This window comes from Pogona vitticeps, chromosome 5 (assembly GCF_051106095.1).
Source record: "Pogona vitticeps strain Pit_001003342236 chromosome 5, PviZW2.1, whole genome shotgun sequence".
Classification (NCBI taxonomy): Eukaryota; Metazoa; Chordata; class Lepidosauria; order Squamata; family Agamidae; genus Pogona; species Pogona vitticeps.
The window spans coordinates 89,271,047-89,292,500 of NC_135787.1; the positions used below are offsets into that span (position 1 = coordinate 89,271,047).

The 21,454-nt window shown below is 42.1% G+C and overlaps 1 protein-coding gene across 2 annotated transcripts in view; it reads left to right on the forward strand.

Annotated features, from left to right (window-relative positions):
- LDB2 (LIM domain binding 2) overlaps nucleotides 1-21,454 on the forward strand; it is a 343,436-nt gene that overhangs the window by 211,756 nt on the left and 110,226 nt on the right. For both annotated transcript variants that reach the window (XM_020809833.3, XM_073001068.2), the window contains exon 3: nucleotides 9,281-9,453. In XM_020809833.3, the coding sequence (XP_020665492.3) occupies nucleotides 9,281-9,453 (173 nt within the window). The remainder of the gene's footprint in view (nucleotides 1-9,280; nucleotides 9,454-21,454) is intronic.

Below are 21,454 nucleotides of genomic sequence, written 5' to 3' on the forward strand. Positions count from 1 at the left end.
AGTCTGCACCTGATGGTAGGGCTTGGAGAGAGGGTTGGGATAGTGCTGGTGTACTGCACTCTCCACGATCCAGCACTCTCCCTACCAGGGCTGGCTGAGTTCATCTCAGGAGCAGTGTTGAGATCTCCCCAATAATTGATAGCTGGGGATTTCAACATCTATGCCAAGTCTGAACTGTCTGGATCGGTCCTGGAGTTCATGGATTCCATGACATCCATTAACCTCTCCCAGCATGATACTGGCCCCACACATAAAGTGGGCCACATTCTGGATCTCATGTTCCTGATGGCACAGGCTGATAGTGACCTGAGGGTGTGAAATATGATCTCCTGTCCAGTGTCATTGGCAGATCACTTCTTGCTGAGATTTAACTTGTCCAATCACCCCCAAATGCTCTCTCTGCTTCAGAACTCACTCTGTTCTTTGGTATACTGAGGGCTTATTAAGTATGAAGTTGTCAAGGAAATGACTGGAGAGCAGGTGGAGGAGGGATCAGTTTGCGCAAAATTTGGCTACTGTTAAGAACATGACCAGTAGGTACGCCAGTGGCTTAATAGCAGCAAAGAAGGCCTTTAACATCAGGATCATTTAGGAGACTGTGAACCAACAAGTGGAACTTTTCTGGGTGGTTTGCAACCTAACCAATTCTGGTGAAGTACAGCCTCATTATGATTTTTCTTGTGATCAATTTGCAGCCTTCTTCAGATCCAAAATTCAGGCCTTCCGAGCTGATCTTGACTCCACCAGCAGTTTAGCTGATTGGGAGGACCACTGCTGCTTCCTCTTTGTCTGCCCGCTTAGTTCAGTTTGACCCTGCAATAGCACAAAAAGTGTCCAGGGTGCTGGTTGACTACAGACCCCTGACTTCTGTGCTTGACTTTTCCCAGCCTGACTTATAAAAGATACCAATTGGGGATATGGTGGCTTGGGTTGTGAACAGTGTCAGCTCTTCACTGAGGGAGGGATTTCTTCCCTCCCACATGAAAAAAAACCATTGTCTTTGTGCGTGTATAACTTGCATCATGGCACAGATACAGCATTGGTTGCTCTGTAAGATGACTTTCTGAGGGAAGCCAACAGAAGCAAAATGTCTGTGTTGGTCCTCCTTTGTCTTTCAGCAGCCTTTGATACCATTGACCACAGTACCCTCCTGGGGTGGCTCTGTTGGGGATTGGTGACCTGGATTTGTCCTGGCTCCAGTCCTTCCTCAAGGACCGACCCCAGAGAGTACAACTTGGGGACATGGTGTCCACCCCTTGGACTCTTAATTGTTGAGTACCTCAAGGATGGATAATTTTTCCATTGCTTTTTAATCTGAGGCTGCTGGTGGAGGTCATCAGGAGTTTTGGAGTTTTGTGTAATCAGTAGACTCAGCGCTCTCTCTCTCTTATCACCCTTCTGCAGTGGATGTTGTCCTGTCTGTTGAGCACTGCCTGGATGCTGTGCTGGGTAGATGAGGGATAATAGACTGAGGCTGAACCTGGATAAGATGGAGGTCCAATGGTTGGGTGCCCCTGATGTTTGCAGTTTGAGTGCTTTCCTTTCCTTTGAGGGAGGCTACTCTCTTCTCTCCCCTTCATGGATTGCTGCCTTGTCGTGGCGAGGGGGCTTGAGTAACTCTGAGAAGCTATGGGCTATGCCATGCAGGGCCACCCAAGACGGACAGGTCATAGTGGAGAGTTCTGACTAAACGCAATCCACCTGGGGTAGGAACCGGCAATGCCACTCCAGTATCTTTGCCAAGAATGCCCCATGATCAGAAACAAAAGGCTAAAAGATATGACGCTGGAAGATGGGACCCTCAGGTCAAAAGGCGTCCAACATGCTACTGAGGAAGAGCGGAGGACAAGTACAAGTAGCTCCAGAGCTGATGAAGTGGATGGGCCAAAGCCGAAAGGACGCTCAGCTGTGGACGTGCCTGGAAGTGAAAGGAAAGTCCGATGCTGGAAAGAAAAATACTGCATAGGAACCTGGAATGTAAGATCTATGAACCTTGGGAAGCTGGAGGTGGTCAAGCAGGAGATGGCAAGAAGAAACATCGACATTCTGGGCATCAGTGAACTAAAATGGATGGGAATGGGTGATTTCAACTCAGATGATTATCATGTCTACTATTGTGGGCAAGAATCCCGTAGAAGGAATGGAGTAGCCCTCATAGTCAACAAAAGAGTGGGAAAAGCCGTAATGGGATATAATCTCAAAAATGATAGAATGATGTCAATACGTATCCAAGGCAGACCTTTCAACATCACAATAATCCAAATTTATGCACCAACCTCCATTGCTGAGGAGACTGAAATTGAACAATTTTATGAAGATTTACAACACCTTCTAGAACTGACACCGAAGAAGGATGTTCTTCTCATTCTGGGGGACTGGAATGCTAAGGTAGGGAGTCAAGAGATAAAAGGAACAACAGGGAAGTTTGGCCTTGGAGTTCAAAACGAGGCAGGGCAAAGGCTAATAGAGTTTTGTCAAGAGAACAAGCTGGTCATCACAAACACCCTTTTCCAACAACACAAGAGGCGACTCTACACATGGAAATCACCAGATGGGCAACATCGAAATCAGATTGACTATATTCTCTTCAGCCAAAGATGGAGAAGCTCTATACAGTCAGCAAAAACAAGACCTGGAGCTGATTGTGGCTCTAATCATCAGCTTCTCATAGCAAAATTCAAGCTTAAACTAAAGAGAGTAGGAAAAACCACTGGGCTAGTCAGATATAATCTAAACCAAATCCCTTACGAATACACAGTAGAAGTGAAGAACAGATTTAAGGAACTAGATTTGGTGGACAGAGTGCCTGAAGAACTTTGGATAGAGGCTCGTAACATTGTACAGGAGGCAGCAACAAAAACCATCCCAAAGAAAAGGAAATGCAAGAAAGCAAAGTGGCTGTCCAACGAGGCCTTACAAATAGCAGAAAAGAGAAGGGAAACAAAATGCAGGGGAGATAGGGAAAGTTACAGAAAATTGAATGCAGACTTCCAAAGAATAGCAAGGAGAGACAAGAGGGCCTTCTTAAATGAACAATGCAAAGAAATAGAGGAAAATAACAGAAAAGGAAAAACCAGAGATCTGTTCAGGAAAATTGGAGATATTAGAGGAAAATTTTGTGCAAAGATGGACATGATAAAAGACAAATATGGAAGGGACCTCACAGAAGCAGAAGACATCAAGAAGAGGTGGCAAGAATACACAGAGGAATTATATCAGAAAGTTTTGGATATCCCGGGCAACCCAGACAATATAGCTGCTGACCTAGAGCCAGACATCCTGGACAGCGAAGTCAAGTGGGCCTTAGAAAGCCGCGCTAACAACAAGGCCAGTGGAGGTGATGAAATTCCAGTTGAACTATTTAAAATCTTAAAGGATGATGCTGTTAAGGTGCTACATTCAATATGCCAACAAGTTTGGAAAACTCAACAGTGGCCAGAGGACTGGAAAAGATCAGTCTACATCCCAATACCAAAGAAGGGCAGTGCCAAAGAATGCTCCAACTACCGGACAATTGCACTCATCTAACACGCCAGTAAGGTTATGCTCAAAATCATACAAGGTAGGCTTCAGCAGTATGTGGACCGAGAACTCCCAGAAGTACAAGCGGGATTACGAAGAGGCAGAGGAACTCGAGACCAAATTGCCAACATGCGGTGCATTATGGAGAAAGCCAGAGAGTTCCAGAAAAACATCCACTTCTGCTTCATTGACTATGCAAAAGCCTTTGACTGTGTGGACCACAGCAAACTATGGCAAGTCCTAAAAGAAATGGGCGTGCCTGACCACCTTATCCATCTCCTGAGAAACCTATATGTGGGACAGGAAGCAACAGTTAGAACTGGATACGGAACAACGGATTGGTTCAAAATTGGGAAAGGAGTACGACAAGGCTGTATATTGTCACCCTGCTTATTTAACTTATATGCAGAATACATCATGCGGAAGGCTGGACTGGAGGAATCCCAAACTGGAATTAAGATTGCAGGAAGAAATATCAACAACCTCCGATATGCAGATAATACCACTCTGATGGCGGAAAGTGAGGAGGAACTAAAGAACCTTGTAATGAGGGTGAAAGACGAGAGTGCAAAAAACGGTCTGAAACTCAACATCAAAAAAACTAAGATCATGGCCACTGGTCCCATCACCTCCTGGGAAATAGAAGGGGAAGATATGGAGGCAGTGACAGATTTCACTTTCTTGGGCTCCATGATCACTGCAGATGGAGACAGCAGCCCCGAAATTAAAAGACGCCTGCTTCTTGGGAGGAAAGCAATGACAAACCTTGACAGCATCTTAAAAAGCAGAGACATCACCTTGCCAACAAAAGTCCGAATAGTCAAAGCTATGGTTTTTCCTGTAGTGTTGTATGGAAGTGAGAGCTGGACCATAAAGAAAGCTGACCGCCGAAGAATTGATGCCTTTGAATTGTGGTGCTGGAGGAGACTCTTGAGAGTTCCCTGGACTGCAAAGAGAACAAACCTATCAATTCTAAAGGAAATCAACCCCGAGTGCTCATTGGAAGGACAGATCCTGAAGCTGAGGCTCCAGTACTTTGGCCATCTCATGAGAAGAGAAGACTCCTTGGAAAAGACTTTGATGTTGGGAAAGTGTGAAGGCAAGAGGAGAAAGGGACGACCGAGGATGAGATGGTTGGACAGTGTCATCGAAGCAACCAACACGAATTTGACACAACTCCAGGAGTTGGTGGAGGATAGGAGGGCCTGGCGTGCTCTGGTCCATGGGGTCACGAAGAGTCGGACACGACTAAATGACTGAACAAACAAAACTCTCTTCTCTAAGGATGAGGTGCACAGTTTGAATGTACTGCTGGACCCAGAACTGTCAATGGACACCCAGATAGCATCTGTGGTCCAGTCCACTATTTCCATCCTACCTCAACACTGGATCCCTCACCACACTGGTCCATTCATTGGTAGCCTCAAGAAAAGATTAATGTAATGCTCTCTACGTGTGGCTACCTATGAAGCTAATATGGAAACCTGCAGCAGGTCCAGAATACAGTGGCTAGACTACTGACTGAATTAAACAGATGCCATCACTTTTCTACTCTCTGACTACCTTACACTGGTTATCTTTTAATTTCTGTGCCAGCTTCAAGGGGATGACACTAACATACAAGGCCTTAAATGGTTTGTGACCTCAATAACTGGCAGTATGCCTTTTTCCAATGAGTTCTGCTTGTCCTACTCATTCATCCCAGGTGGGACAGTTGAGGGCATTATTCCCAAGAGAGGTCCAGAACAAAAAGATCAGAAATCAGATCTTCTTGGTGGTTGTGCCACCTCTATGGAATCAACTCCTGCATGATATCCACCTGGCCCAATCACTGGCTATCTTTTAAAAAATTGCTGAAAACCTGATTATTTAGATGGGCCTTTGAGAATGTTATACCTATAGAACAATAGAGTAGTTACCAACCCCTAAGTCACAGATTCCCCCATCCTGATTGCTTTTATTAAATGTTATGTTTTGTGCTATATTTTTAAGTTTATTGTGTTTCTAATTTATTATGTTTAGTGTGTGTTTCTTTTGTATATCACTTTGATGTTACTTTATTTTAATTTATTGTTATTGACTTTTGTTTTATTTTCTCTTGTGAACTGCCCAGAGTGGCCTTGATGGGTGGTATACAAATTAACTATTTAAATTAATTAAATAGTTCACTCAGAGATACAGTAGTAAGACAAAAAAATAAAAAGTGCAGTTTTGCTCATATTTGTGAATAGATTAAAACAAACAACATTTTGTAGAAAAATATTGTTACTTGAACAGAGCTTAATGGGTCAACTAGCTTCATGACTAATTTGCTTCATGACTGATTTAACAGACTTGCTGACTGACTACATAGCTGTGCCAGACACTTCTGCCTAAAAAGAGTGGGAAAAGGACTCTTGAATAGAAAGGCATGGCTGTCTTCAAAATTCTGAGGCAAAGAGGGAACAATTGACTGATATTGGATTGATTGACATTCACCTCAATTCAGAAAGATCCCTTCCAACTGAAACATCTTAAAGACAACCTCTGAGACTGCAATAATTCTAACAAAGCGAGCCTATCTTTGAACCCTTCCTCCCACCTTTGGAAGTGAGGTGGTTGAGTAATTGTGATAAAGCCTTCTTAGCTGTGGTCCCCTAACTTGAAAACATTCTTCCCTACAAGACTTCACTTGACACATTCTGAGGAACTTTAATCAGCCCCATAGTAAGAGGCAAGTATGATGGAAACTGTAGGGTTAGCCAGAGTGTCCAATGGTAAAAAAATTACAGCTTTTTAGCCAAGAATTCATTGTTGTGCAAATGGAAGAGTGTACTCTCCACTCCCTTCTCTTAGGCCTATTAAAATCCAGGTTCTGTTTGTTCTGAAGAAAGAGAAATACAAATGCAAATTGATGCAGCACCTGAATGCCTCTATAGTGGAGAACTAACAAGGAATTAAAAGTGGTTGGCTTTAAAGTTTGCCCTCTTCCATCACTAAGTGCCAGAGAGAGAGAGATACAGTCAGAGGGAGAGAGAGAGAGCTCTGTATAAGTATTCTACTGGGATATTGTTGAATGTGTGCAATTGGTAGGAGAGTCGAGAAAATTTAACATGTCAGCTTGGGGGTCGTGAGATCTTTTAAGCCAGGAATTTTGAAGTTAAGTCACTTCCAACTTGTGATGTCCCTGATAAGGTACATGAGACATTTAAGGAGTGGTAGACATCTATCATCGCCAGCCCTAGTGAGTTCCAAGGACCAAAAAGGAATTTGAATCTAGATCTCCTGAGTTCTAGTTCAATACTCCATCCACTTCATCACATTGGCTCTCCAGCTGGGGGAGGGAGTCATTTTGATCTTCTTCTCTAATCTACGTAACTGTTTCTGTGCTGTAGGGGTGGAGAGAAGAAGCCTTCCAGCACAGAAGACAAAGGTTTGCATTGAGTGATCTCTCTCTCTCTCCCTCCCTCTGTGTGTGTGTGTGTGTGTGTGTGTAAGAGAGAGAGAGTTTCTGTTAAGAGTAGACATACTGGATCAATTGTTGAATGGCAAATCAGCATTGATTCAATGGGTTTACCCTAAATGGGACTAGCAATATACACAGTTGAATGAACGTGCGCATATATGAATGAGTTGAGAGAGTGAGAGTGAATGAACTGTGTGTCATGAACACATCAAGCTAAGTGAATGAGATGTGTATGTATGCATATTTTCTCTGTGTGTGCATGAGTGAATGGAGTGTGTATATGTGAATGAATCAGTGTGTGGTAGACAGAAAGAATGTGAATGGAGTTTTATTAATGGCGATTTGTCCATTAAGACAAATGGAGTGCTGTCCCACCTCAATCTGAGGCTCCCCCTACCAGGCCATTCTTGATTGCTTCCTTGCAGGAAGCAAAAGGTGTGTGTGCGTGTGCGTATGTGTGTATGAGAGAGAGAGAGAGAATGCTATGTTTTGCTCCACCCAATATTGGTTGCTTTTTCAACCAATCACAGTAGGCACCAACCGGTGCTTACCTGCATGTGGGATATGTATTTGTCTCTATGTGTTTCCTCTGTCATGTATCACCAGAATCACTTTGGCTCAAAAAGAGCTCCGTTCCCTGCTTTAAGTATACACTTCTTAGCCACATCAATAACGATGTGTTCTACTCTGGAATCCCTGTCCAAGGTGATTCAGATGTAACGGTTGACATTGTTTATGGATAATGTGCAGAACACCCTGCTTTATAATCTCATGATCTTCAGATATACTTTATCCTTTGTTGTTAAATGATGAATTAATTATTCTTATAAATCTTTGAAACCTTCGGTTTTTACAAGTACAAAAGCAACTGCATACTTTTTTTGTTTCTACTAATATAAATTTGTTATTCTTAATCAATTCTTTCAAAACAATTGAAAGTAGTAATATGTTCTAATTGTTGTTTAACGTATTTATTTAAATATTTGAAGTGTACACACACAAATGCCATCTTATTTTTGCATGCAGAAAAATTTGAATACATCCTAACTGGGTAAATAGTATGATTTTTTTAAAAAATCAGATATTTACTTTTCTACAGAGGAAAAACTAGAGCACAGCAGCAAGTACCTTACTATATATGTGACCTAGAAATGCCCTCCAGCTTAGGAGTAACTCTTCAAAATCAGTGTGTCTCATTGCTTATTTGAAGCAATACAAGTGCTTCTCTATGATAAGGAACACCCATGCTTTCTACAGACACTGATATGCCTCTGCAAATTTATGAAACTTTCAGTTCATTTGTCATTTATAAGTGCTACTTCTTCTGCTGTGAACAATAGTAATTCTTCTATTGGGAGATTCTAGCAGGGGCACATTCTTATTTTGAATGTATAAATAATTACCCTGGAACTTGTTTGTTTGTTTGTTTGCTTGCTTGCTTGCTTGGTTTAGAATGAGATGGACACATTGTGACTGTCCAGGTGTTACACCACTAGTCAAAATTAGCATGATTGGGGTAATATGAATGGTAGCCCAACAATATCTGAAGGAGCATAGGCTGACCATTCCTTGATTCAGAACATGACCACTTCTTCCGCCTGTTTCCTTCCCTTCATTTTAACAGTACACAGAGATAATTATGCTTGTATGTATATTACATGCACCCGTCTTAAGGCCCTAAGTGCAGCTTCTTCATCTGCAAAATGTATCACCAATTTCTCATCAATTTTACGTAATGTTTCAGTTCATTACATATGTCTGTGTGTAAGGAATTGAGAGCTTTTTCTCATATACAGTAGTGCCTCGGTTTACATATGCCTTGTTTTACATAATTTCTGGTTTACAAATGAAAATCTGTTGAAAATAATGCCTTAGTTTATGCCCCCCCCATTTTTTTTTATTTGCAAAGGAAGGTTCCCCATGCCTGGACGTTTGTTGCTGCCATTGCTATGGCAATCCACGTTTCATTTATGAAATTTCCACATTACGTAACATTCCGGAGAATGTATTCATTTCATAAACCGAGATACTAGTGTACTGATTTTTTAAAAAAGATGAGAGAGAGCGCTGGTAAAAAACAAAACAAAAACCCCTCTATTTCCTCCAAGGAAGGAAATAGATTGTGGATATGTGCGCATTTATGGATGCACATAGATTCAGATGCTAACCTCCATGCCTTGAGCCTGCACCACTGTATCTTTACTGGTTTCACTAGTCTAAGCTGATCATTGTTGTAGTAAGTGAACAAGTATACATAACTTACAGAGTTCTATCTAGTAGCATTTGCTCATTTGCTTTGTATTTTCCCAACAGCAATTGGAAGAACCCTCATTCCTCGTTATTTTAGCACTGTATTTGAAGGAGGTGTGACAGACCTGTATTACATCCTCAAGCACTCAAAAGAATCATACCACAACGCCTCCATCACAATGGACTGTGATCAGTGCGCCATGGTCACTCAGCATGGAAAACCCATGTTTACAAAGGTAATAGGAAGTCTTAATGTGAAATTTGCAATTGATGGATTTTCAGTATCCTGTTCAGACTAGAACTGTTGTCCCATAGATAGTGAGGATGATTCCTCCTATTTTAAATTTCATTTCAAAATGTTTCATTGTATGACTAGATTCTTGGTTATCAGCAACAAACTGTAGAAAAGCATTGCTTCTTTTTTATGTATTTATATTTCAGCTAAGAAAAAGGTAGATTATCCTGTGAAATCACAGCTCACAAACCTACCAGGTTGCTGCTTCTATCTGTGTGGCAAAGGAGTACATGCATACCTCTCCAGTTCTGGCATACATGACATAACGTATGTGATGACTCTGTCAGTCAAAGCAGAGACTAAGGAACAATGAGACCTAATTTACAACATGTCCTCTTGATAGAGGAGTTAATATTGCCTGAACTGAATCTCTGCAAATACACAGAGTACCCAGCTCAGATGTTACATTCAGCTGCCTCCTTTATCTCACAATGCAAATTAGAGTAGCAATCAGGCAGACATTTAATTGTGGTATAGAAACTTTACAATGTAGCACATAGAGAACCTATTCAAGCTAGAGAATTTCTAGTATAACGTAACATAAGATAGTATCTAGTAGGGATACTAAAAAAAATTAATAACTAGACTAAATGCTCTGAGACGCAATGGCTGTAATCCTGTTGTGTGCATAATATGAAGTTGTTAAAGCTATAGGCAAAGTCACATCAGGTTGTAAGTGCAGTCTATGAGGTAGTTATGCATGCATGTCATGCAACAGTTCTGATGGGAACTGCCCAACCAATTGGGAAATCAGATTGTGCAATACAGACTGGGTGTCATGCCCTGCACACTTCCGCAGACATAACTATACGCTACACCAAAATGAACAGAGGTTTGGCCGGTGGTGGGGTAGGGTACCCGTGGATTTTCAGATAATGCTGGACTCCAGGTCCCGTTAACCCCATCCAAGGTAGCTGACGGTGAAGGATGATAATAACTGAAGTCCAACCGAGTCTAGAACAGAGCATTGAAGTTATGACTTACATTTCTTGTCCCAAGCCAACAAACATACTTACTCACAAACATAGTTAATGACAATATTTTTTAGAAATAGAGTCCATTTCTCAAAGTGAATTAAAATAGTTATCTTTTATTTACTTTAGAAACCTCTGAATGCTGCATACTCATGGCTTCTGGGACAGAAATATTTTCATCTCATCCACCTCACCATAATCTCAATATCCAAAACAGAGCAAATGGCACAGCATAAACCAGCAAGTGAACCATGTGATTCTCCTCCTTTTTGAGGACACACATTTAAAATACCATATTTTTCCATGTATAAAATGACACTTTTTTCTTTAATAATTTGAGAAAAAAATGAGGGTCATTTTATACACAGAAGGCAGCTCTTTACCACTGCCTTTTGCGAAGACACGGGGCTTTAGCAAAAATGGAAGGGGAACCCTTGCTCCCTTTCCTTTTTGCTAAACTCTGTGCCTTCTCAAAAGGTGAGGAAAAGCGGCAGTCACTGTGACGGATGCTTTCCTTGCCTTAGCAAAAAGGGAGCCCTTTGATCCCTGCTTTTTCTAATTCGGGGTTAGAAAAAGGGGTTCATCTTATACTTTGGGTCATCTTATAAACAGAAAAATACGGTATATTAAAGCAGCTAAAAGAGAAAGGTTATCTATCTCTTGGATTCTACCATAATGTAGCTTAATTGTGTTTCAGTAATTGCAAAAAGTGATAATTAGCAAGTAACTTGTTATTTATAAATGATATCTTCGATGGGTAACTTCCATTTAACCATGAAGATAAGAGCTGAGACATCTAAGATATCTACCTGTGCCCTACAGAGCATGTAATCCACCAAGATTATTTCAGTTCACCACCATCTACATAATCCATTGGGTATACAGTAAACATTATTTTCACAGCTTGCAAAAATGGGGATTGTCAGTTCACTGTTCTTGGTTGGTGGGTTGCATTTAGCTTGATGGGGCAGGTGGGGGCTGTTATATAGGCCTGATCTAACTAAAATAATAGCTTTGCTCCTACTTGATTATATATATGAAAAGACACTCTTCCAGATACTCCCCTGATATCTTAAGCAAGAAAATTGAAAACAATCATGTTTTGGACACTTCCAAACACAAATTCCTCACTATGGCTAAAAACAGTTGCTGTTGCTCACAGATACGGGGTTTTGGGGATCCAGGCTGCAATAAATCATAGCAAAGCTTTAAAATAAAATACACCACACAAGCCAAAATAAAAGACTACAGTTCTATTGGTTAAACCTAAACAAAACTGGCACAACAAAAGGCAGGAATCAGATGACCCAGCTGCCAATGGATTAACCATATCAAGCCAGCTGCTGGACAAAAGGTATGGCAGGAGTAGAGGTGCAATCAAGGTACACAACCACTGTGTGATCTGTCTGCATCCCCAACCACAAGTTGGGCTGGCTTCTGATGGATCCCTTAAAGGGATCTCCCAAAAGAAGGATATACGCTCACCGACCTTAATGCACCAACTGAATCTGCTCCAATGCCAATAATTGCCCCACATTCTCAGCAAAACCCTAGCTGTGATAACTTGTTCTTTGTGTGATGATGATAGCATTGTACAACTGGTATAGAACAGAACAGTGCCTAATGCCACCATCATATACCATCTCCAACCTGAGGTCAGTCAGTGGAAAAGTGGGATTGGGAAACACAAATGAAGATGAAGGGTTGGAGCTGCATCTTGAATCTTTAAATGCTGCTGGTGTGGACCAGAGAGAAGAGCATCATTTCTCTGTTCTTTGGCTGGAAGTCCCACCAGCCTCATTTTACTTGATTTGCTGGCTGGGAGTTCTTTTCTCTCCAGCATATTCTAGAAGCCTCTCAGGTTTTCTGGGGTGGTGAAGATGTGATATTGAATATTCATTCTTAACACATATGGTCTGCAGTGGAACTCTAGGGGGGGAACTCTTTTAAAGGAGAAGATTGGAAACCCCTTGCCCACCCATTGTTGGAAGGTGATAGATGTTGGAATGCTTTTGCAGACACCGTTTTCTTGTTAAATACAGCAATAAAAGTTACACTGATTTCAAAACCTTGCAAGTCTCATGATTTATTTGAAGAAAAGTGGGAGCCTGAACCTGAACCCTCACACCAACCTTCCATGCGTGGTGTGTAGTCACCTTTTTCTAAATTGATTTTAAACACACTAAACCTGATTCAAATATAGTTGTATTCCTAATGTAACCATACTCTTAGACTTGTTGCAAAGAGTTGTGTGGCACTTTCAAAGGCCAACAGGTTTATTAAAGAGTAAACTTGGCTTCATTTTAATAGGATTATGTTTCTGCAGTAACAAATTAATTTTCAGATTTAACATTCCAAGCTCTGAGCTACACTGGAGCACTCAGGAGATGTCGTACTTTAGAGCAGTGGTTCTTAACCTTTTTGAAAGAAATGCCCCATTGAGCCTTTTAGGAAGTTGTCATCACCTCCCTACCCACTGCAGCAGGGGTAAGATAAGATTCTGGGCCACCTGCTTGGGTATGAGTTGTAGGGAAGCCAGTCAGACTTTTTGGAGGGGTTGTTTTTTGATAGGGAAAGTTACAGAAAATTGAATACAGACTTCCAAAGAATAGCAAGGAGAGACAAGAGGGCCTTCTTAAATGAACAATGCAAAGAAATAGAGGAAAATAACAGAAAAGGAAGAACCAGAGATCTGTTCAGGAAAATTTGAGATATTAAAGGACTATTTTGTGTAAATATGGACATTATAAAGGACAAACAGAAGACATCAAGAAGAGGTGGCAAGATCTGGAAGTCCTGGACAAGAATACACAGAGGAATTATACCAGAAAGATCTGGATGTCCCAGACGACCCAGAGAGTGTGGTTGCTAACTTTGAGCCAGACATCCTGTAGAGCGAAGTCAAGTGGGCCTTAGAAAGCATGGCTAACAACAAGGCCAGTGGAGGTGATGGCATTCCAGTTGAACTATTTAAAATCTTAAAAGATGACACTATTAAGGTGCTACACTCAATATGCCACAAATTTGGAAAACTCGGCAGTGACCAGAGGATTGTAAAAGATCAGTCTACATCTCAATCCCAAAGAAGGATAGTGCCAAAGAATGCTCCAACTACCATACAATTGCACTAATTTTACACACTAGTAAGGTTATGCTCAGAACCCTGCAAGGTAGGTTTCAGCAGTATGTGGACCGAGAACTCCCAGAAGTACAAGCTGGATTTCGAAGGGGCAGAGGAACTAGAGACCAAATTGCTAACATGCGCTGGATTATGGAAAAAGCCAGAGAGTTCCAGAAAAAACATCTCCTTCTGCTTCATTGACTTTGCTAAAGCCTTTGAATGCATGGAGCATAGCAACCTATGGCAAGTCCTTAAAGAAATGGGAGTGCCTGATCACCTTATCTATCTCCTGAGAAATCTGTATGTGGGACAGGAAGGAACAGTTAGAACTGGATATGGAACAACTGATTGGTTCAAAATTGGGAAAGGAGTACGACAGGGCTGTATATTGTCCCCCTGCTTATTTAACTTATATGCAGAATACATCATGCGAAAGGCGGGACTGGAGGAATCCCAAGCCAGAATTAAGATTGCCGGAAGAAATATCAACAACCTCCGATATGCAGATGATACCGCTCTGATGGCAGAAAGGAGGAATTAAATAAGCTCTTAATGAGGGTGAAAGAGGAGAGGGAAAAAATAGTCTGAAGCTCAGCATCAAAAAAACAAGATCATAGCCACTGGTCCCATCATCTCCTGGCAAATAGAAGGGGAAGATATGGAGGCAGTATCAGATTTTATTTTCTTGGGCTCCATGACCACTGAAGATGATGACAGCAGCCACGAAATTAAAAGATGACTGCTTCTTAGGAGGAAAGTGATGACAAACCTTGACAGCATCTTAAAAAGCAGAGACATCACCTTGTCAACAAAGGTCCGAATAGTCAAAGCTATGGTTTTTCCTGTAGTGAGGTATGGAAGTGCGAGCTGGACATAAAGAAAGTTGACCGCCAAAGAATTGATGCTTTTGAATTGTGGTGCTAGAGGAGACTCTTGAGAGTCCCCTGGACTGCAAGGAGAACTAACCTATCAATTCTAAAGGAAATCAACCCTGAGTGCTCACTGGAAGGACAGATCCTGAAGCTGAGGCCCCAATACTTTGGCCATCTCATGAGAAGAGAAGACTTCCTGGAAAAGACCCTGATGTTGGGAAAGTGTGAAGGCAGGAGAAGGGGACAACAGAGGATCAGATGGTTGGACAGTGTCATCGAAGCAACCAATATGAATTTAACCCAACTCCAGGAGGCAGTGGAGGACAGGGCAGGCCTGGTGTGCTGTGGGGGTCATAAAGAGTCAGACACAACTAAATGACTTAACAGCAACAACAACAAGGCCACTTCACCTGGCAGCAACCTTGGCAAAGTCATTCTTGCTGGTTTTACTCAATTGACTTTCAACAACACCCAGGGCCCTGCCAGGCAGTTTCCAACTGACTCCTTTCAATTCCACTGGAATTTCTCAGGAAACTTAACTCAGCTACACGGGCTTTCCAGGGAGCAAATCCCACTGGACTCAATGATATTTTTGAGCAGACGTCCATAGGTATGTGCCATTACGAAGAGAACATTAACCTAATGTTTTTAACGATTTCTCTCGAGCTGGTTCAGTTACATTTGGGGAAAACATGTGTGTGTGTGTGTGTGTGTGTGTGTGTGTGTGTGTGTGTTGCAAAATCAGTATTTCAGACAGACTTTGCAACTGTTCGCCTCTAACTGGGCTCCTGAACAGAGTTCGTTTAAATAATAACGATATTTGAAAACCGCGATGAGGAATTTCTATTTTCATAGCTGGCTTTGTTTCGCGAAAGCATATCTTTTTAAAATTCCAACTCTTATCACTTAATGGTGCAATCGCTCAGGAAATCTTCCTGCCCGAGTGGCACAGAAATTAGTGGAAGGTACGGGTTGTGCAGAAGAACTTCTTACTCTTCGTCTGTCTTACCAGGTGACAAAATTTAGAAAAGTTCCCACCCGGAGAAAACAAAATTCTTAAGGAAAGAAAAAAGGCCACACATCCAGACCCACCATACATGCTCCAGATGCCACACACTAACTGGACAGGGTTTACTTTCAATTGTGAACGTTGTGGGTGGACTAAAATCGTACAAAATGTTGTTTGTTCACTTTGTTAGTCACCTTCCTTGTGTCCTGAAGTTATCCATGCCAAAATACTTGGCCTCCCCACTCCAGGGAAGTGCATGGGTGACCATGATTCACTGAAGGTGTCGTGCCTCCCACTCCTTTTTCTTTCTTGGACCTCACACACATTCATCGGAGTTTGAGGACACACACACACAGAGAGAGAGAGAGAGAGAGAGACCCGCCCTGTCGGGCCATCACTTCCAGACTCGCCTAATGAGAAAACACTCTTGTGATGCCCAGCTTGGGATTGCTCACCCCTCCTTTCTGCCCTTTCCTTCCCCTTTCCTTTCCTCCCTCCCTCTGTTATGCCTGGCAAGAAGGGAGGGAGCTCAGTTCTGGCGAAACGTCTGGGGTGCTCTCCCTTTGGTAATTCGCGGCAGGATGCGGGGCAGTGATTGATTTCCATTCCAAACGCATTTTTCAACAACCACTCTCTCCCGGCCTGTCAAAACCTACACAGGGGCACACACCCCACCGCACCATCCAAGCAAGAAAGAGACAGTGAGAGAGGGGGAAGTTGGTGGGAGGAGTGGGGAGGAGGCTGGTGGAGAGACCAGCAAAAGGGAGGCTTGCTGCCAACCTCCTCCCCCAGGCCAGGGATGGAGACAGCCAGCCATGTGACAGGTGGGGAAAAGGAGAGAGGATTCCTTCCCCCACCACACTGCCCACACCCCCAGGCCTGGGATCGAGGCAGATTTATGGACCTGGCCTTCTCCGCCATCTCACCCATGAGAGACCCTTCAGCCTGCCACGCGAAAGCAACCCTCCTCTCCTCTGGCCCACCCTTCCCCCAGCAAGGCAGGGGCTTTTTCAGGATTGCTCTCCCCCAGGTGGCTTGATGACATTGACAGTCATGAGATGGACCCCCTGCTCCACACATGGGAGGGAGACACAGGAGGAAGAAAAGGCTGCTCCCTCTCAAACTCACCCCCTAGCCTGACCGAGATCTTGCTCAAGTCTTCACCTCTCCTGCCCCACAGTCCCTTCCCTCCCTGCCTCCCGCCTTCAGTGGGTATTCTGCCGCCTCTCCGTCTTGCGCTCCCTCCCAGATAGAAGTCAAAATCCCTTTCCCCCACCCGGGTACCATTCATGTCTGAGGGTGGTGGCAGTGCAGGGCAAGGCAGCCGCTTCTCCTGGTGGTTCGCACCATCGCTCCCCTACCGCCCCCTTCTGTTCCTTCGCCCCCCATCGCTATTTTGTTTCCAGCAGCCCCCTGAAAAACAAAATTGCCCCCTGGGGGGCAATATTGCCCAGGTTAAGAAGCACTGCTTTAGAGAACAATAGAAATTCATATTGCTTCGGTTGCAGTGTGTAATGGTATTTTAAAAACAAACATTGCTTCTATAGCTGTTCTGAGGTTTTATTTTCTGGCATTTTCAATATAGAAACTTTGCTTAGGGTTCTGAGAAGTCCATCAGATAAACAAACCCTAATTCTATGCTTTTTCCATCTGCACTCCCCAAAAAAATGCTTTTACACCTTGTTTCTAGGATTTTTCTTTTCTTTGCTACCTACTTGCAGACCATTTAAACCTTATTCTCATGCTTCACTCCACTTGTAGAGGGAGCAGAATTGTCCCCACCTCCACATACTATCCAGAAGAGGCACAACGAGCTCAGGATAGTGCTGATATTCAGTGGAGTGATCACAGGATATGGTGCCACGTATCCTGTCATATGAGATCTCATAATTGAGCCCAAACACACCAAATCATTTGCCCTTCTGCCTCTCAGAAAGGGTGTTCAAGAAAATGAGCATGTTCTCATTGCCCTTTCAAGCCCCCTGGAAGAACTGCCAAATGGGTCATCTTTCCAGGGATATAAAACCAATAAAAATTACCCTCTCTCCATTACCATGCATCACTCATTGCCTTCCACAGTATGTGTACAATATTTCTTTTGTTTCAATTTTTCTTCTGCTCAAACAGAGCTCATGGGCTTAAGGAATAATTAAAGAACCACATACACTTGTTGTTGTTTAGTCATTTAGTCATGTCCGACTCTTCGTGACCCCATGGACCAGAGCATGCCAGGCCCTCCTGTCTTCCACTGCCTCCTGAAGTTGAGTCAGATTCGTCTTGGTAGCTTTGATGACACTGTCCAACCATCTCATCATCTTGTCATCCCCTTCTCCTCTTGCCTTCACACTTTCCCAACATCAGGGTCTTTTCTCTTCTCTTCTCATGAGATGGCCAAAGTATTGGAGCCTCAGCTTCAGGATCTCTCCTTCCAGTGAGCACTCAGGTGGATTCCCTTTAGAATGGATAGATTTGTTCTCCTTGCAGTCCAGGAGACTCTCAAACAATATTTGTTTCCTCTTTTCTCTTTTCTTTGTGGTTTATTTCTAATTTTTCCTCATCTTGAAGCTTTTATTATTCAATGTAATAACTCTTTTTAAAATTATTATTATTATTATTGTACTATGATATTATGATCTTGTAAGCCGCCTAGGTGAAAAATAAACAAAAAAACAAACAAACAAACAAACAAATAGTCTCCTCCAGCACCACAATTCAAAAGCATCAGTTCTTTGGCGGCCAGCCTTCCTTATGGTCCAGCTCCTACTTCCATACATCACTACTGGAAAAACCATAGCTTTGACTATATGGACCTTTGTTGGCAAGGTGATGTCTCTGCTTTTTAAGATGCTGTTTAGGTACAGTATCTTAACACATACACTAGCAAAGCCTATTTACCAGAAGCAAAAGTGAGATGAGTGTCTACACCTCAAGCAACGTTTTCTGCTTTCATCTTGAAATAAGTGGTTCTGTTCCAGCGTTACCTGAGTTTCAGTATTACAATTTGATGGCGCTCCAAAGTCTGCTTCATTCAATATTAGCAATTCTTGTGTTTCTCTATAGCTTCACATAAATACTGTTTGTTGTGATCTGTCCTATTAAAATGGTAATAATAGCCTATGTGCATGGCTAAAATATGCTTGTTTCTGCTGTATGTTCAATAGTATGCTATTTCAGGCCCGGATATGTCTAGGTTCAATTTATATTTCTTTTCCATATAAAAAGTAAAGAAATGTCTTACTTTTATGCATTCACACAAACCATATATCAAATAAAGGATTTTTAAATATATGAGAAACTGTCAGCAGTAAAAATTAAAGGTTGGAGAAGAATTTACTATTTGCATTTTGTGCAATAGTAATAAGGTAATGTGAGGATTTCCCATTCCTAGTGGCATAAGTTGCAGAGTTGTAAGTTGCAATTAACAAAGTCAAGGAAGGGGTTAAAAAGCTACTGGTTAGTTTGAGAAATGTTCTATTTTAGTTCTCTTGGCTTTTTTTCTCTTGGCCTAGTCTAGAGTTGCCACGTGATCTCCTGAATGCTTGCCAGCCTCTTTCTTGTTGATCCTCCAGAGACCATCTGTACTGGGGGCATTGATTAGAGTGTGTCTGCCAGGATTACATCTTTTCTGTTGCCATGCCAACTAATCAGCTGATTTTGGTTACCACAGAAACAAAATGTCAGAGCTCACAGTATGGTAACATGAATTCAGCACAACGGAAAATGTTTTCTTAATTGGAGACCTTTTCATTTTGGATTTTATATGAATAGCAATTTGGGATGGAGGGGAGGAAGTGAGGTTCAAATAAGATTTCATTTTAATTGCTAAGAAAAAAATTGTTTGCTTTTTCCATCAATTAGAAAGAAAAATGTATTTATATAACTTGTTTATTGTTTATTATGATCTGTTGATTGTTCTTGTTTATATCTGTGATTGCGATATGTCACCTGAACTGGGCATGATCCAGCCATTGATTTTAATATAGGGGCGCTGTAACCCAGAACTTTTTCCCTGCTTAAAGTTGGCAGTGCCACTGGTGGGACAGGGCTGGAGTCTACCACTGACCACTGTTTTATATCAAAAATTTGTGGGAGATTGAAAATGCAGACTGCTGTTTACTATTATGGCTAGTAGACTTTGAAAGAATTTTCCTTCATGTATATGCCATCCTTTCCAAAACTGGCTGAAACTAAGTGACCGTTGTTACATCTTGTGCTAATTTCAAAAATTACGGTGAATGTGAATATTTGAGTCTGTGAAATTTATTTTGTGTCTAACCTAGTCAAATAAAGCTATGAAGTGAGATTGTTGTACAAAATGTGGTTGTATAACTTACACATTAAAAACAAGAGTCTTGTGGCACATGTAGAATAAACAAGTTTTAAATGGCACAAGCTTTCATGGATATAGCTCACTGCTTCAGATAAATTGAATATGTACGAAGAAATGAGCTATGTCCACAAAAGCTGAAACCACATGAAACCTGTTCATCTTAAAAATGCCAGAAGACTCTTTCTTGTTTTTGCTGCAACAGACTGACACTTTGGAAATTAAGTAATCTATGCTTAACCAATGTTTAACTCATAATTCCTCTGCCATCCCTTCTGCTTCTTTCTCTCTCCCTCTCTCTCCCTTTTTCTCTTCCTCTGTATTCCTTCTTTCTTCATCTTGAAAATCCAATTTTATTTTCTTTTGGATTGGATTAGAGAGTAAGGTCATAACATGTGAAGGAGTGAGAGGAAAGAGAGGAGGTAGATGACAGATGGATAGAGTGGTCAGCCATGTATTAAATGGTAAGTAGAGATGGCACAAACTGCCCAGTTCAGCATGATGTCTGCTCAGGTGTTTCACAGGTGCCACACACTTCCCTCCCTGCCTTCTCTCAGAAATCACCCACTCACCAGCAGGACCATGCTTTCCTCCTCGAGCAATCACCCACTCACTGGTGGCAGCATGTTTCCTTCCTCCACCTCCCTTGGTGATTGCCAACTCGGACAAGGATGTGAGACAGGGAAGCCCACACTGCTCTTGATGAGTGGGTGATCATCCGGAGGAGGTGGAAGAGGAAAGTGTGCTGCTGATGATGATGGCTGAATGCCCAAGGAGGCAGAAGAGGGAAATGTACTCCTCCCAGTGAGTATGTGATCATCCAGAGGACGTGGCGGAGGGAAGTGTGTGGCACATGCAGAACACCTGTGTGGTTGTGGGACCAAACTGCTGAACTACACTTTGTGCCCATCTCTAAAGGTAAGGGGTGGGTGGGAAGTCGGTTGTCAAAAGTTTGTCTAATTATCTAACCTCTCATTTTGTAAAATACCTTAACAGTGAAGTATAGAAATATTTTAAGTAAATAAAGCAGAAGGGAAAATGAACAGGAATAGGAAAAGGAGATTTATTTGTGCCTTCTGCTGTACCATGTGGCTGCAACAATGGCCATCTCCTTTTGTCAGAAGTTGACAGCAGCATTAAGAACTAGAGAGCTTGTGTTTGTGTGTCTGCAGTAATGTTTTGAGTGGGAAGAGAGGAAGATGGTGGCACTGAGATAAAATGGACCATGATTTTCTACAAGGAATTCATTTTTATTTGAATTTTCCCCTTAAAATGCTTATCTTTCCTCATTATTTAAAATAATCATCATCCCCATCTTAGAACTGCAGAGCAAAAAGGGAGCGGATAGATCTTCCGAGTCCAGCCCCTATCAAGGAGGCACTGTGAGGAATTGAACTGCAACCTCTGTCTCTGCATCCAGATACCTAAACCACTGAGATATCCAGCAGTTCATACTATTTTAAAAAGTTTAAGGGTATCCCAAATTCCCAAAATGGCGGGACTGCATTAGGAAAAACTAATATTGTAAATGTTATTCAAAAGTAAAGCATTACAGTTAATGTTGTTGTTTGTTATGTGTTTTGAATAAAGCTGGCTTGGAGACAGAAATGTTTGCAGGAGGTGGGGGAAAAGTGTGTCT